The sequence below is a fragment of the Mus pahari genome, chromosome 13 (assembly GCF_900095145.1).
Source record: "Mus pahari chromosome 13, PAHARI_EIJ_v1.1, whole genome shotgun sequence".
NCBI classification, from domain to species: Eukaryota; Metazoa; Chordata; class Mammalia; order Rodentia; family Muridae; genus Mus; species Mus pahari.
The window spans coordinates 71620647-71632779 of NC_034602.1; the positions used below are offsets into that span (position 1 = coordinate 71620647).

At 36.4% G+C, this 12133-nt stretch overlaps 1 protein-coding gene across 2 annotated transcripts in view; it reads left to right on the top strand.

The window, feature by feature from the left end:
* Adgrl3 (adhesion G protein-coupled receptor L3) overlaps positions 1-11378 on the top strand; it is a 777100-nt gene extending 765722 nt beyond the window's left edge. For both annotated transcript variants that reach the window (XM_029545394.1, XM_029545393.1), the window contains one exon: positions 9748-11378. In XM_029545394.1, coding sequence (XP_029401254.1) covers positions 9748-9830 — 83 coding nt within the window. In that variant the 3' untranslated portion in view covers positions 9831-11378. The remainder of the gene's footprint in view (positions 1-9747) is intronic.
* Positions 11379-12133: the final 755 nt, after the last annotated feature.

Sequence of the window (12133 nt, forward strand, 5' to 3'; positions counted from 1 at the left end):
TCTTCTTCTTCTTCTTCTTCTTCTTCTTCTTCTTCTTCTTCTTCTTCTTCTTCTTCTTCTTCTTCTTCTTCTTCTTCTTCTTCTTCTTCTCCCTGTTCTTCTTCTCCCTGTTCCCTGTTCTTCTTCTCCTTCTTTTTCTTTTCCTTTTCATTAAGAGGAGTCATTCTAGAGCTTATCTTTGGCATGTATAAATTTCCAGCCTCACTACCCTTATGTTGTGGGGTCATTATTAAAAGAATGGTAGCTTGAACACAGTCATTGCAACAATGTGACAGACAACACGATGACTTATATGGATACTAACACGTCTAATGGCACCAAGGAAATATTGTGTGGCTATGAGCAAAAGAAAAGTGATGACTCATCTCCAGACTAGGAGGCCTTGAGACTTTATCATGTTGGATCTATGCAAAATATAAAATTAATTAATTGCTTACTTCTACATTTTTTTTTCATTTAATAATTTCTGTCTTCAGTTGACTGCCTTTAACCAAAGTTGCAAAAATGAAAGAACAGATTAGGTGTGGCTCCTGAAGAGCATGGAGGATAGTTCCTCAAAGGAACTACTTCAGCATCCCAGAGGCCACTGCCCATCTTTCCTCTCCCTTCTTCACTCTGTCGGAAAAATCATTAACTCAAGGAAGCAACCATGGAAGAAATGACAGCAACAAAGAAATAAACACTCAGAAACCTATGCATTCAAGATATCAAAGCAGACAGGCAGGCCATGACACTCTGCCATTCCTGAATGGGACACCTTCCGCTTCTTCAACAGGAGGAGAAAGTGAATACTAGCTGCGTGTACTGGTGCTCATTGAAAATTCTAGGGAGGTGGAGGCAAGAGGGTGGCAAGTTGAAGGCCAGCTTTGGCTACCTAGTCAGATCATGGCTCTTATAATAGGAGTGAAATGTAAGGCAAGCTCAAAACAAAGGCAAACTCTAAAACAAAACATATGCAATCTTGGTCTTGTTTTGATTACTATTCCTTAAGCTTTTCTGTCATATGCAACTGCACATTCTCCTTAAAGAGAGACCAGTGAGTCTGTTAAAATTATTATTTTGTTGGTTTTACATATATATTATACTACATGTTTTTCATTTATTATTATTTCATGTTCATAGGTATTTTGCCTGCAAGAATGTCTATATGAGGGTATCAAAAGTCCTAAAACTGAAGTTATAGACAGGTGTGAGCTGCCATGTGGGTGTTGTGAATTGAACCTGGGTCCTCTGGAAGAGAAGCCAATGCTTGTAAGCTCTAGGCCATCTCTCCAGCCCTTACTCTACATTCTTAAACTTGACATGGTTTTACAATTTAGTTTTCAACTACAGCTTCACATCAGGGTATTCCTTTAGAGGACAATTGTATTTAAGTTCCTCTCTTCTTGGATTGCATTTCTGTGTGGGAGAGATCTCAGCATCCTTCAGTGCCAGCACAGCATGCTTTCTCATTACTGCCCGGCAGTTATCAGAGGAGCTTCCTCTCAAGTTTGTAATCATGTGAAAATGGCAGCCAAGTACTTAGTCCAAAGATACTAAGTGTGCTTCAATTAAGGCCTCGTAACAACATAAACCTTTCCTTTCTTGACTCGTGTATAAAAGCTGTCCAGACTGACATTTCACTACACAATTAGAAACTAGTGCTACTATCTATTCAAGTATCTTTCAATGAAAAATGCAATAAGAGCTATTTATCAAAGAATATGAGTCATAAGTAGAAGGAGACGAAAGAAATGGAAGGGATACAGGGAGGAGGGGAATTTGGGAGAGAGGGAGGGAGAGGAAAAAGCAAAAGAAATCGGGACAAAATAAGGTTTATCACAAGCCATAATAGTAAGCAAACACATTATTAAAAAGAAATCTAAAATCAGGCACCATCATACTATTTACTGGAAATAGTCATATGATTGATTTTACAAGACCGTCCATCTTTGTAACAAAATTCAGGACAGATGAATTTCAATTCAGGAGTCATACAAATCATATGGCTAGCATGACAGTTCCTCTGTAGGACTCCAAGACAACCGTACTGGTCTTTGTGTTTTGTTTAGTTTTCAAGATTGAGTTTCCTACTCTTATTCAGAAAGTCAGATATCTGTCTCAGCTCTATGAATATAGGCCAGCTCTACTATATCCAACCTTAACAAGCCATTTACTAAGTAATTGTATATTAAACAAATACAAAAGAAAGTGTTCAAAAGTATTATTGCATTTCTGACTGTCCCTTCTGCCATACTAGCTGTAAAATACTTTCCAGTATTGCATCCAGCTTCTCCAAATCCATCTTTCCCTGCTAAGCTTTCCATTCTCTTTAGCATGCAAAGTCCTGGTGAGGGACCTTCTGAGTGCTGCACCCTGTGCATTAGAGAGCCTCTCAATCAGCCACACCCAAATTTCACTCATCACTAATTTTAGTCATCTCTAAAGGGCACCGCCTCCTGGCTCCTCTTTAATAATTCTATTAAAAAGTTAGTAAAGCCTCAATCCTCACTTGTCTTTCCTATTGACACTGGACATACTTATCATGCATATTCTCTGCCTCCTAGGATTACATTTTCACAAAGGCAGTTCAAATCCAACATCTCTACTAATACAGTGCACATTGTGGAGGCATAGTCAAATGAAAGGATGGATGGATAGATAGATGATGTAATAGAATCCAAGCCACACAGACATGCTCTAAGTTTTGAAATGACAGAATTGTTATAGCCCTTTGTACAAACTTTATAGGATGTGGCAATTTATTCAGATGCCTGTTTGAGAATAAACATGCAGGTGTAGAGTTATATACTTGCTTCACATTATTTTACTTTTTTTTTAACCAAATTAAATATCTATGTATAGTTTTGACTTTATACAGAAAAATAGTTTTTGTAAACTAGATAGTTTTTCATTTTCTTTGCGCTTTTACTCTGCAAAGTTCATAAATACTTACATCATCCCTTATAGTTGTCATATTTCCAACTAGATTCAATCTTCTCAAGCTAGTTCTGCATTATCCCCTCATTTTATGCATATAAATTGTATTTATGTTGGTATACCTGTAGGACAACTTGTAAAAGTGAGATCATCAGATCAAAAGGTACATGCATTTTAAAATTCATTGTGGAAAAGTTTAACCACACGTCAAGAGCACTAGTCCAAAGCTGATGCCTACTTTATTGGGTTTTGGATGATGCTTAGCTCATGTGGCTTTTGTTGCTTAGTTTTTACAAGGCCTTACTTTGAACACTTTGTATTTCTGTTGAAATCTGTCAAGGTTTTGGGTTTTCCCTCTTTTTTGGCCTATCTGACACTACTCCATCCTAATCTCTCCTTTAGAGGATGTACCGCAGTTTCTAGAGGTGTTAGAAGTCATTACATACAGGTAGAATTCCTGGATATACTGGGTTATGTGTTTTAGTTCTGATTGCACATCATACAACTTTACCTTGTTGTTCAACTTTCTTCATATTTTTAACACTAGCGTTATTTATTGTGCCTAGAACAATTATTTAGAAAGGTACACATGTACTGTCTTAATTGGGTAGTTTCAAATATCTCCTTAGGTAATAAAGCTTACTCACCGTAATGTAATTTATGAGTGTGGGTTTTTCCAATACCTTGACTAAAATATTTTTCAGCCTTGATGGTCTAACAACTATACAAGTGTGTGTCACTTTTATGTCACCATTATGAATGAAGCTTAAGATGGAAGAGGTCATTTGTCTATTCTTATGTCTAATCTGGGCAATCATTATGACTTCCCATGGATTAATATTCATGTTTTTAAACATCTATCTAACAGGGTAGTGCTCTTTTACATTGGCATATTTTCTTCATTTATTAACAAATTGGTGAAATGTATTTATTGACTACCGAGATGGTAATGTGTATGAAACACAAATGCTCCAATTCCTTTGGCATTTTTTGCAGACATTCAAATATTACATAATCCAAGTTTATTTTTCTAGACAAATTAAAATCCCACACTGCAGACTTTTAAATTAGAAAACTGTGTTTGAAATAACTAGTGGACTTTTGATTCAGACTTATCAAATTGCCTTCATTTAGTTTTCATATTTACATCTCTCTAGCACTGGGGCCAGACGATGCTATGTAAAACTCTCATGCTTATTTCAGTGTGCTTTCCCTCTGTGTAGTTGCTACCTAATACAATTTAGCTGTAATTTCCACTTTCCTAAGGAAACAAGTAGTCTTCCTGAGGTCACAGTACTAGGTGGAGACTGGATCTAAAACTGTCTTCCATTTACATAGTTTCTTTTCAAAATCCACTTGTTGTTCTTTGAGAAAGAAAAACAAATCTGTAGTGTGTACTGTACGCCTGGATTCTGTGCAGATTGCTAAAACTACAATGATAAGTGGCTTTATTTCTAACTTTAGAGATTATTGCATAATATCCTGTTGTGGTGCTTTTCATTCCCTATTTCCCTCCAGAAAAGCATATACAAAGCTTTATAAAACATTTTAAACCTATAAAAGTATTCATTTTAATACATATATCAAGTGAGCAAAAAGACTGTTCCTAAGATAATTATTATGTAGAGTCATTTTCATGAGAGAAGAATAATTTTAAAGAACTCAATCACGGTTTATACTTAAAAAATAAGTATCATTTTTTTTTTGTTTTTTGTTTTTTAAAAAAAAAACAGTTACTTTTGGAGTTCATTCATAAAAGTCTTAAACCCAGGGTGTTCCCTAATTCTTCTTTAAAGATTTTCATAAAGGAAAACATGGGCATTTTTTAAAACTCGTATTATTTTTATATTAATATTTATTGCTACATATCAAATCATCCCCCAAAATAGCTCATTTTAGAGGAAGAATGATTATTCCTTTCAACTTAGTGAGACAGGTTGAGAATTCTGCTTCAGGGAAGGGAAGTGTCAAGGTATTTTGTAACCCTGACTATATTTATGGTAAGCTTCTGCACTTCCTTCCCAAGTCTGTACATATTACCACTGACAGAGGCATCAGTTTCTTTGGGGTATTCACTTCTTTGATTGATGTTGGCCACAGGCAGTTCTCATTTCCATACTGCTTGGGTCTCTTTAGACAGAAACTCACAATTAGACAACTTGCTTTACTAGAGATAGAAAACAAGCCAAAAGACTGTAGAGGCACAGTAGCAAGAAGGCATTAACACCGAAAGCTCAATGGAATAGTTTCATTGTAATCAGATAACCAGATACAACTCTTCCAGGGTAGGTCAGCCAAAGTTGTGCCAACCCAAAATGCAAGTGTAAGGGAAGAGAATCAGGGATGAAAAGTGATGTGAGCAGGATTCAAGGCTATTGTACCATCTGCTACAGCTGCCCATCTGTGGGATTCTGTAATACCAGCTGATGTGTAAAGCAGAGGTAGCAAAAATGAAGTCAGTAAGATGTAGTAGAATTCTATTGATGACGGACATTAGAGATGTACTATGTGCCCAGTGTTAGACAGGATGTTGTTCAGCTAGTTTTCACTTATCAGTCTCACAAGATTGCTAGGATGATATTAATGGTGAATTTATGTGACCTAAGAAGATAACTCAGTTGGTTAAGCACTTGCTCTTGATGCATGAGAACCCAATTCTGGATTCCCAGAAGCCATGTAAAGCTGGTTTTGGTAGTATATACCTCTATTTCCAATATGTCTATGATGAAATGGGAGTCAGGGACAAGAAAACTCCTAGAAACCCAAAGGTCAGCTAGTCTAGAGTTTGGAGCAGCAAACCAAAGACATTAGTTCAAATAACATGAAAGTCAACACTGACATTCAAGGTCCTTTGCCCTCCCATACAAGCGTTTGGGATCTCTCTCTCTCTCTCTCTCTCTCTCTCTCTCTCTCTCTCTCTGTGTGTGTGTCTGTCTGTCTGTCTGTCTGTCTGTCTGTTGGTCTGTTTCCTCTCTTATAAACATCATACACATGAAGAAAGATTTTAAAAGAGCTTAAGAAGTTATATACTTTTCTTAGGCTATTAGAAGAAGCTGGGGAAGAGAGGATAGTACAGCTATTAAGAACTGACCACCCTATCTCTAAGTTCATGACCGGTGTTTATGTGCATATAATCTAAATATGTTTATATACATATAAGAAACATATATATAGTCTTTTGTCTAAACATTGTGAACTGGTCATTTTCTAATTGGTGTGTTTATATCTGAATTTCAAGACCACACAATCCTCTAAATAGGCCTTTAAAATCTCTGGGAAGCTATGTCAGCTGTAAGTTAATGTCCACATAAACACCACAGAGTTAGGCTCTGCAGCACAGAACTTTCATAAGCCCATGTCAGTTATTACTGTGAACTGTGAAAAGGCCTTAGCAGATGTTTGCAAATAATTATACTGACATTCCTACTTCATTACTTTTAATTGAATTGAATTTGTGGTACTCATTGCCCATGTATATAAGCTCTACCTTCGTTCTGAAGCAGGATGTGTCATATGTCCTAAGTCTCAGCTGGATGGACAGCTTTCAGCAGATGGTCACTTTACAGCATGAAGGATGTCATCTAAGCTAAGGGCTGAGTTTTAATTGAAGTAAGATAAGTTTAAAAACGGATTCAGTTGATCCCTTCCATCTACCATAACTGTAAGTGGAAACAGTCAGATGACAGAAAGTGTTTACATAATGCAGCTGTGTGTGTGAATTTATCATTCATTTCAATAAATATCTAACGTTCCCTTGCTAACTGAGTTATCTCAAAGGTGGAATAAAACATTATGTGATGTCCACAGATAACAGGGGTAGATAGGCAGATTGTAGAGACATGAGGGATAAATCAAAAGAAAATGAACATATTACTACTTTTTTAAAAAAGATTGCTCTTGTATTTGCTGAGTAACAATGTTTAGAAATATTAAAAGTACTTTATAGGAGATAAAAGTCAGTTCTTTAAACAATATCATGCCAGAACTTTCAAGGCTGAGGCAAGAGTATCATTTAAGTCCCTAAGTTCAAGACCAGCCTGGGTAATATAATGATATCCTCTGGAAGGAAAAAAAAGTCAAAAGGAAACAAAAAGGATAAAAGGAAACATTGAAGGGTAACGTTCAGCAGCTCCACTGACTGATTGCTTTCTGGCTCTCAAACCATCTGCTTTCTGTTTCAGAGCCTCCAGTCATTTAAAGCATTTCTTGAGTTGGCTGTAAATAACAATTGGGTACCATTATGATTCTTTTACTCACCCAAATCTTAATTCCATATGTTCCCCTCCCAGAGACTTTCCCTAAATATTGAACCTTACCTATAATTTACACACATTTAGCATTATAAAACCTATCACACTTCACAGAAATCTCTGAAGTAAATCATTTAAAGAATCATCGTGAAGCAATCTCACACTTAGTCAGGAGTGAGAGACTTTTCAGTGGCTCATAAGCCCACTGCGTCCATCTTGCTTTCATCCCTTCCTCTCAATGCTCATCTGTTTTGTGGCTTTATCATCCCTGAAAAGTGTTGTCTGCCTAGTTTTAATTCATTTTGTGGGCACCTTTGCGACTTTTTTTTTCAGGGAACAGGATTCTGAAAGCAAATGATACAAATGTCTATACTTAATCTTTACTGTTGTAGAGGATATCTTTTATCAATCAGAATATTACAATTTGTCCAATGAAATATCCAGTGGTCACTGCTTGGATAATTTCCAGTTTGGGACTGGGTCATCAGGTGTCCATCTTCCTCTATGTGTCCTTTACATGTGTTTATAAGAGTGTTTAAATTTCATAATATTTTGCTGTTTAAGATCCAACTAATTGCAAATTTACTGAATCTAAATTATTTTCAAACATTTCCATATTTCCCTTTCTCACCAGCATTCAAATGTTACTATTTTATTATTTTAAAAATTGGGATGTATTGCCAAGCTTCTAGTTTGGTTCTGATTATTACAATTGTATATTCCAGTAATATTCCATCTCAGTTCCAAAGAGCTGTGACCGTAGCCACCTAGGACCACACAAGAATTTTTCAAATTTTTATTCATTCACTTTACATCCCTCCCACTGACACCCTTCTTGTCGCCCCTTCCCACAGTTGTTCCCCCTGACTGCTCTCCTTCTACCCTGAGAGGGTGGAGCCCCTCCACCTTTACACACCAAGTCTCTTTAGAGCTAGGCAATCCTCTCTCTCTCTCTCTCTCTGAGGCCAGGCAAGGCAGCCCAAATAGAAGAACATATCCCACAGACAGGCGGCAGCTTTTAGAATAACCCCCACTCCAGTGGTTTGGGATGCATATAAAGACCAAGTTACACATCTGCTACATATGTGCACGGGACCTAGTTCCAGCCTGTGTATGTTCTTTGGTTGGTGGTTCAGTCTCTGAGATACCCAAGGGTCTAGGTTAGTTGATTCTGTTAGACTTTCTGTGGAGTTCCTATCTCCTTCAGGTCTGAAATCCTTACTCCAACTCCAATAAGAGTCCCTAAGCTCCATTGACTGTTTGGCTGCAGGTCTCTGCATCAGTCTGAGTCAGCAGCTGGGTGGAGTCTCTCAGAGGACAACCATGCTAGACCCCTGTCTGTAAGGACAACAGGGTGTCATTAATAGTGCCTGCCCATGGGATGGGTCTCAAGTCTGAGCCAGTTATTAATTGTCAACTCCCTATGGCTCTGCTCCCCCACTCCCACTCCTGTCTCTGCATTTCTTGTAGAGAAGATAAATTTTGGGTCAAAAGTTTTGTGGGTAGGTTATTGTCCCTATATCTCTATTGGGTTCCTGCCTGGCTATAGGAGGCGACCTCTTCAGGTTCCATATCCCCAATGCTGTGAGTCACAGTTAAGGTCATCTCCACTGAATGAAAGCATAAAATACCCAAAATTTACAAGATGCAATGAAACTACTGTTAAAAGGAAAGTTCATAGCGTTAAGCACCTCCATAAAGAAATTAGGAAGTTTCATAGGAACAATTTAAAAGTGCACCTGAATGCACTACAGAAAAAAATAGAATCAAGCACACTGAAGAGGAGTAGAAGGCAGGACATAATCAAAATCAGAGCTGAAATCAATCAGGTAGAAACAACGAAAACAATATAAAGAGTCAATGAAACAAGAGCTACTTCTTTGAGAAAATCAACAAGACAGACAAATCCTTAGCCAACCTAACTAAAAGACAGAAAGACAGTATAAAACAAAGTCAGAAATGAAAAGGGAGACATAACAACTGACACAGGATAGTCAAAGAATCATAAGGTCTTCCTTCAAAAGTCTGTACTCCACAGAATTGGAAATTCTTAGCAAAATGGATGATTTTCTACACAGATACCACTTACCAAAGTAAATCAAGATCGGGTAAACTGCTTAAACAGCCCTATAATCCCCAAGGAAATAGAAGTAATTATCAAAAGTCTCCTCTTTTCCACCAAAAAGACTTCTTATTTTTCTTCTTCTTCCTTCTAATCCTTCTTATCCTTTTCTCATATTCTTATTCTCTGTCTCACTCTATTTAGTTTTAGTTAGGCTGGGAGTAGCTTCCTTCCTTAACTTGTGTGTGTGTGTGTGTGTGTGTGTGTGTGTGTATGATCAACTTGGGTATAGTTTAGAATATCTATTGGTAATTTAGATATTAATTCATATGAAATTCATATGTTGGCCCTTGTTACTGTCTCTAACTTATTACTTCATATGTTCAGGACCTAAATTCATAGTTACACTTGCTAAAAGTGCCATTTTCCTCTTATTGCTGTCTCATTGAACTTACTGCAAACTGATGATTATACTTTCTATATTCTAAAATGCTCACCTTACTTATTTTGGTTCAGGGATGCCTTCCAGAAGCCCTCCTGAGGTGCACCGTGCAAACCCATCCCGCAAGAGGACACAGAACTTATGGACCCGAGACTGACACACCACACACATTATCCGTGATACATGGCAGCAAAAATATGCATTGGAGATGGAGAAACCATCAATGCAGAAATGTGTATATTGAAAATTTTCCAATTAAAGCTCGTTGTTGTAACTGGAGGATTCAGTTCTTCCTTTAGACATTTCTTTTTGAAATCATCTTCTTAGTTCTCTGAGAATTCTGTAAAATGTGTTTTAATCATATTCATCCCTCACCCATCTCCTCCCAACTTATCTTCCTTTCCTACCCATCCAACTTTGCACCTGCCTTTTGTTTTTCTATCAAATCTAATTTGTGCTGCTCATATATTCTAGTATATATGGCCTTCCTCTGGAGTTTGGTGGACTTACGAGGGGCTATTCTTTTAAGGGAAACTAACTCTCACTCTCCCAGCATCTTTCAAGTGCCAACAACCGCTCAGCTAAGGTTGGGACTTCTTGTCTACCTCCCCTCTCCAGACCTGGATTGGATTGGTTCTTCTTGATGCTCAGGGAGAGCACAACACTCTCTGGTTAGTTCCAACATCAGTGACTCACAGGCATAAGTATAAATTTTAAAAGTGTCTTAAACAAGAGGATCAGGACAACTATTTGTTGCACATTATAAGCACATGAATATTATTCAAAAAGGAATAGAAGTATGTTTGAGTATCCCATTTTATGTATTTCAAAATGTAAGGGTGCAGTCCAACATATCTGATGTCCCTTGTTCTCTAACTCCCTGGTTTCATGAAATATACATATGTATATGTGTATATATGTGTATATATATTTGTAATGATGTAACATCAGACATGAAACATTGATCCATATGACACAAGACACAGTTTACAATAAAGGTGGCATCAGTAAGAATCTAAGTAATAAGCTGATCATTCTTGACTATTTTCCTTGTAAAAGAAAAATTTAGTGGCCCCAAATCTCATGGCATACATAAAGAGCATTTTAAGGTTTCTAGACAGAAACTATTTATCAAAAACTACATGGCATTATTTCTGACAAATCACATAGCAGCCATTTCTTCTGGCTTACTAATGATGAAAACCAGTTTTGATCATGCTGAAAAATAATCAATATTTCCATCCACTTGCCAAAATTTACTAAATTGTTAACAAAAAGCACTAAGAAATTTATAAGGAAAGATACTGACGGAAATATTCTTTTAGATGTTACAGGCAAAAGGCAACTTTAAAACATGTTTATCTTTTGTGATTAGGGCAATTTTGTACTTTTGAGAACTCATTATTGGGATTTTTCTCTATAAATAAATATAAAGTATATCACTCAACTTTTCTTGATTATTTTTAAGTATTTTCTTTTCTTTGAGAAAGAAATCTGCATTAAATAAATTCTGGTTACCTTATAAACCCTGGATTTTTGTCTGGTTTCTACCACTGGAAGGATTATTCACCATCATTTTTCTATTAAACGAGCATAAAGTGGGTCTCATTTTGGAAATGCTTTTCACTTCGAAGATCCCATGTAATTTTTTATTAGTTAGTAAATTGTTGAATATGTGAATAGTCTTTTTCTGCCATTTGACCATTTAAAACATGTCTTAAACATTTTTGTTAATGTGCAGATAAAATTAAAATTAATGTTTTAGTATTTAGTTGAGTATGTATGTTTGTTACAAACATTTTCTTGAATTTTTAACATTTCACTTCATTTATTGTTACGGTTTTTAGTTATATACAGAATAGTGGCTTCCACAATTTCATTTTGTGTGTTTTCTATATGAGACAAAATAGGCAATTTCTGTCGTTTGTACCAGTATCCTCTCCCTCTTCCTCCCTCATACCCCTTCCTCCCTCTGCTCAGAGTCCACTCTATTTTCAGGACATGAGTGTGCATGTCCTTCTGTGTTCTCACCCAGGTTCTCAATCCCTGTTCTTTGTCTTTCGTTTTGCATCAGGGATGACTTGTATATAGTGTGGAAATTTTCACTTTAATTTTTTTCTATAAAGAATGACAGTTTTAACAATGTTCTTTTGTAATATGAAATATTACATCTGTCATATGTCCATATGGGTGGATATGCTTTTGGATTATCAGTTTATCAGATTATCACTTTGCTCACCTTTACAACTGCTGTTTATTAAAATCCTAGATGGTCTTATTTATTATGGTTTTATAATGACTATCATTGATCGAGAATTCCGTTTTTGCTTTGCTTTTTTTCTACTACTCTTTACGTTTGTATAAATGATTATAAAATATCTTTTCAGGAATCCGTAAAAAAACTATTTTAAATTAAAAGTTATGGTGGATGTGAACGTAATCAGGAGATATTCTACTTCC